General features: G+C 42.3%; 1 protein-coding gene across 1 annotated transcript in view; it reads left to right on the top strand.

The window, feature by feature from the left end:
• LOC308371212 (disco-interacting protein 2 homolog B-A-like) overlaps window positions 1-5000 on the top strand; it is a gene marked incomplete at its 3' end in the record, with an annotated part of 29189 nt that overhangs the window by 20597 nt on the left and 3592 nt on the right. Inside the window, exons 26-32 of the mRNA XM_080846058.1 lie at window positions 92-172; window positions 2340-2463; window positions 2858-2979; window positions 3343-3454; window positions 3705-3814; window positions 4176-4306; window positions 4495-4663. Of these exons, the coding sequence (XP_080702184.1) occupies window positions 92-172; window positions 2340-2463; window positions 2858-2979; window positions 3343-3454; window positions 3705-3814; window positions 4176-4306; window positions 4495-4663 (849 nt within the window). The remainder of the gene's footprint in view (window positions 1-91; window positions 173-2339; window positions 2464-2857; window positions 2980-3342; window positions 3455-3704; window positions 3815-4175; window positions 4307-4494; window positions 4664-5000) is intronic.

Genomic DNA, 5000 nt, shown 5'->3' with positions numbered 1-5000 from the left:
CACACACACACACACACACACACACACTCACACACTGTCCCATTTGTCATTCTCTCTCTCTCTCTCTATCTTTCTTTCTCTCTTTCTTTAGCACCAGTTCCTGTCCGAGGCTCTGCAGTGGAGATCTCAGACCGATCCAGACCATGTGCTCTACGTGCTGCTGAATGCTAAGGTTTGTTTTAACGGGTCATCCTAAACAACCAGCTTTAACACTCAGCATGTTTGAATGGGCCGTCCTAAACAGCCAGCCTTCACACTCAGCAAACCATCCGTTCATTCTGTTGACATTCAGTTGATAATGACGGATACAACTAGACTTACACTTGGGCTCATGGCTAGGGTAAGTTTAACAAAAAGGGTATATAAGAGGTAAGTTCATGGTTGAGAGGTAGCTGAGAGTTGGGTTTAGTTGGATTTTGTTGTTAAACAGCAACCGGTAGTTTGTTGAATCTCCTGATGACCAAAAAAACAACTCAAATGTGTTGCCAGTGTATAATATTCCAGTCTGAAAGGCAGAAATCACACATCTCATATCATGGCCAATATCTGGTTCCACGAGTCGAACAGAAATGAGAACACATGATGATGTTGCACATATTCCTAACAATGACCTCAATACCTTATGAAGATATTAGGGGATATTTCTAAACGCTGTAGTGGACTTCACTCCGGGTGTTTCCATAGTGAAAAAGCCCCCAAACCTGTTTTGTAGTTCTGTTATCTAAGCTACGCTTTTGCAAATAGATTCAGTACCAGATTGTATATTAACTTCTATTAATTGGGTTGTGCTACATAGATACACCCTGCCACAGTGCCTCAAACACGTGCAAAATCCATGTGCAGGGTAAAGGCCATGTTAGGTTACTGTACTCTCTCACCCCTTGGTGAGCCGCTTCAGCATGACGTGCTTGTGTAAATATAGGGCGTGTGTAAGTCTGGAGCTTCCCCCCAGAGGTCATGTACCTCTGGTATGAGAACACTTAAGCATGACTGATCTGAGACTCTGTGTGGGTGCGTTTCTGTGTTCATGTGACTGTACAACCAACCCATTATATAAACATACTGATGTGGCAGGTCTAGCAAGTTTATTTAAGTATATAAAGGTATTTACATTCATAGTTATATTTAAATTTACATTTACATTTACATTTACATTGATATTTATGTTTACATGTATTTATTTGGCTGGTGCTGTTATAACAGCAACTTGCAAGTGAGGTGGATTACAAACTGAGAACACTTAAGCATGACTGATAGTCTCCTATGTAGCAACACCAAAGAAAGGCCCAGGTTAGAAATGTCAGTAATAAAGTTTGAAAGGGAATGTGTGCGTTTCTGTGTTCATGTGACTGTACAACCAACCCATTATATGAACATACTGATGTGGCAGATCTAGAAAGTTTATTTAAGTATATAAAGGTATTTACATTTATAGTTATAATTACATTTACATTTATATTTATATTTATATTCATATTTATATTTATATTTATATTTATATTTATATTTATATTTATATTTATATTTATATTTATATTTACATGTATTTATTCGTCAGGCGCTGTTATAACAGCAACTTGCAGGTGAGGTGGATTACAAACTAAACAACAGTGGAAGTAATTGAGAACTGAGGACTATCAAACAGTCCCAAATCAGTCAAGGAAATGTGTGCACTTCTGTGCCAAACCTCTGAGCTTAATGTGCTGCAGTATCAGATTTAGACGCTTCTTCTCCCACACAGATAGTGAGAGAGGCTCAGGCTGTACTAAAGACATGTGTTAAGAGGTATCTCTAAATATATGTATGTTATCTTTTGTCCTTTTGGTGCTAGTTGACATGTTCCCTAGTCTCTCTCCTCAACCTCTCATCTCCAGGGAACAGCCGTGTTCAGTAGTCTGTTCTGCCTCCTGTCTGTAGGGGATGGCTGTGTTAAGTAGTCTGTTCTGCCTCCTGTCTGTAGAGGATGGCTGTGTTAAGTAGTCTGTTCTGCCTCCTGTCTGTAGAGGATGGCTGTGTTAAGTAGTCTGTTCTGCCTCCTGTCTGTAGAGGATGGCTGTGTTAAGTAGTCTGTTCTGCCTCCTGTCTGTAGAGGATGGCTGTGTTAAGTAGTCTGTTCTGCCTCCTGTCTGTAGAGGATGGCTGTGTTAAGTAGTCTGTTCTGCCTCCTGTCTGTAGAGGATGGCTGTGTTCAGTAGTCTGTTCTGCCTCCTGTCTGTAGGGGACAGCCGTGTTCAGTAGTCTGTTCTGCCTCCTGTCTGTAGGGGATGGCTGTGTTCAGTAAACCGTCTTTCTCTGAGTCTCACTCTCTCTCGCTGTCTCACTCTCTCTCTTGTCTCTAGGGTACTGCAGTGTGCACGGCAACGTGTCTGCAGCTCCATAAGCGAGCAGAGAAGGTCGCCGCTGCTCTCATTGAGAGGAGTGGAATCAACACTGGAGAGAACATTGTCCTGCTGTACCCGCCAGGTGTCTATACACACGCGCACACACACACACAGTCAATAAAGGTTGCACAAACACACACACACACACACACACACACACACACACACACACACACACACACACACACAAACTTACGTACAGACAGACAGACAGACAGACAGACAAACAGACAGACAGACATACCACATTCACGTACACACAATAACACAAATGTAGTTGATTTTGTACATAAATCCACTTGGTCAGGCTATATAATTGCAGATTTCACTAATTTTTCTGAAAATATCTTTTCTTCTCCTTTCTCCTGTACATTCTACTTATACCTCTAATGTTCTCACTATGAGCACCATGTTGAATGAGCGGTTTCCACAGCTATTAAATGATTCTGTGTATGTGTCTGTGTGTCTGGCTGCAGGTATAGACCTGATTGCTGCTTTCTATGGCTGCCTGTATGCTGGATGCGTTCCTGTCACAGTGAGGCCTCCCCACCCTCAGAACCTTACAGCAACGCTGCCCACGGTCAGGCTCATCGTAGACGTGAGTGGATGTGTAAACACCAGGGAACAGGAACATTTATGGAAAGATACATTTGAGATATAGAAACTAATAGAGAAATAGAAACGTTTAGATTATTTTTAGAGAACTGTATTATAGAGATTTTTTTACAAGCCTCAACAACAGCAGATGGAGCTGGAACTGAAAAGCCTTCTGCATGTACAGATATTGATATTGATGATAATGGTTCATTTATTTAATTGTAAAATGTCTTGGGAGTCAACTAACAAAGTTTTTGAGAAACACCAGAGTTGGTCTGAAACATGTTCGCCTTATATTACGTAAGATAATAAGGCGCTTGCAAATCCCTTTATGTTTGCATTGTGGGATGTTTCTCCCTCTCAGGTGTGTAAGGCAGCTGGCATTCTCACCACTCAGGTTTTAGTGAAGATTCTCAGATCTAAAGAAGCTGCTGCCACCGTCAACACTAAAACATGGCCCATCATCATAGACACAGGTACGAGTACACCCCCCACACACACACGCACACACACACACACTACCATGGCTGAAGGGGTAGGATATTGTGTTTATGTGCCATTTTCTATCTTTCAAAAAGGAGTCTAGAAAATATTGGTTCCTTCAAGAGCCTTAGAAAGTTGTGGAACTTACTTTGAGGGGGGAAATAGGCATTCCCATGGAAATACCATGGTACTAGACCATGGTGATGGTCAAACTCAGCTTGATAGATTGTCTCCTTCTAATAGATGACCTTCCACGCAAGCGACCACCCCACATCTACAAGCCCCCTTCACCAGATGTTATTGCATATCTGGACTTCAGTGTGTCCACGACCGGCATGCTAACTGGAGTCAAGGTGACAAACACACACATCATGCCCAAGACATTCTCATATTTGTGGTCTACGCTATAAAACAAAGACTTTTTGAGATACCTCCTATCGGAATTATAAGTAACTGTATCCCTTGGCTATCATATACCAATACAGTCAAATAAAGAGAACTTGTTTCCATAATAATGCTACATGTTTTCAGATAAAGTTGAGATTAAAAGAACTAGATGTCAAGTATTCTGTTTAGCTGATGTATGTAGGTTCTTGACGTGTAAATGCACGTGGACTGCTGTTGAGCGAGGGAGTGTTTCTCTGATTTTCCGTTTTCTGTTGTGTTTGTTCTCTGTTCCTGACCCTGGTCCTCGTTATTGCCTGTTTTTCTCAGATGACCCACACGGCTGTGACGGTTCTATGTCGCTCTATAAAGCTCCAGTGTGAGCTCTACTCCTCACGCCAGATCGCCATCTGTCTCGACCCCTACTGCGGCATGGGCTTTGTGCTGTGGTGTCTAGCAAGGTCACACCGCCTAACGACACACACACTCACTCTCTTACAATGATGAATACACTCACAATCACAATTTTGTGTATTTGCATCAGTTGTGTGTTTTTGTATGTCTCGTATATTGCCATGTATTCGTATTTGAATGTGTTTGTTTATTTATTTGTTTGTTTATTTATTTGTTTGTTTGTTTGTGTTGTTAGTGTGTACTCAGGGCACCAATCGGTGCTGATCCCCCCTGCGGAGCTGGAGCAGTCTTTGGCCCTGTGGATGAGCGCTCTATCCCAGAACCGGATCAGAGACACCTTTTGCTCGTACAGCGTCATGGAGCTCTGCACCAAGGGCCTCGGGGGACAGACAGAGAGCTTAAAGGTAGCACTCTCTCACTGTCACATAGACACACATATACACACAGACTCTTTATCTGTCTGTCTCTCCTTTTCTCTCTCCCACACACACACATACACACACACACACACACACACACACACACACATACACACAGACACTCACACACAAAAATACTTTTTGTGATAGCAGTATTGTCTTTGTCGATCTCCATGAACAGCAGTATGTGTGTTTTTTTTTTTGAGATATCACCTCTGAAATCACAGCAAAGTTTACCCTGTACACAATACAGTTTTATAGTCTCACCAACCGTCCTCCTCCTCCTGGTGTGTGTGGTTGTCGTAGGCGAGGGGTGTGAACC

Source organism: Sprattus sprattus (assembly GCF_963457725.1).
Source record: "Sprattus sprattus genome assembly, chromosome: 10".
Taxonomy (NCBI): domain Eukaryota; kingdom Metazoa; phylum Chordata; class Actinopteri; order Clupeiformes; family Clupeidae; genus Sprattus; species Sprattus sprattus.
The sequence above is the reverse complement of the archived record's forward strand: the minus strand, read 5'-3'. Positions and strand labels throughout refer to the sequence as shown.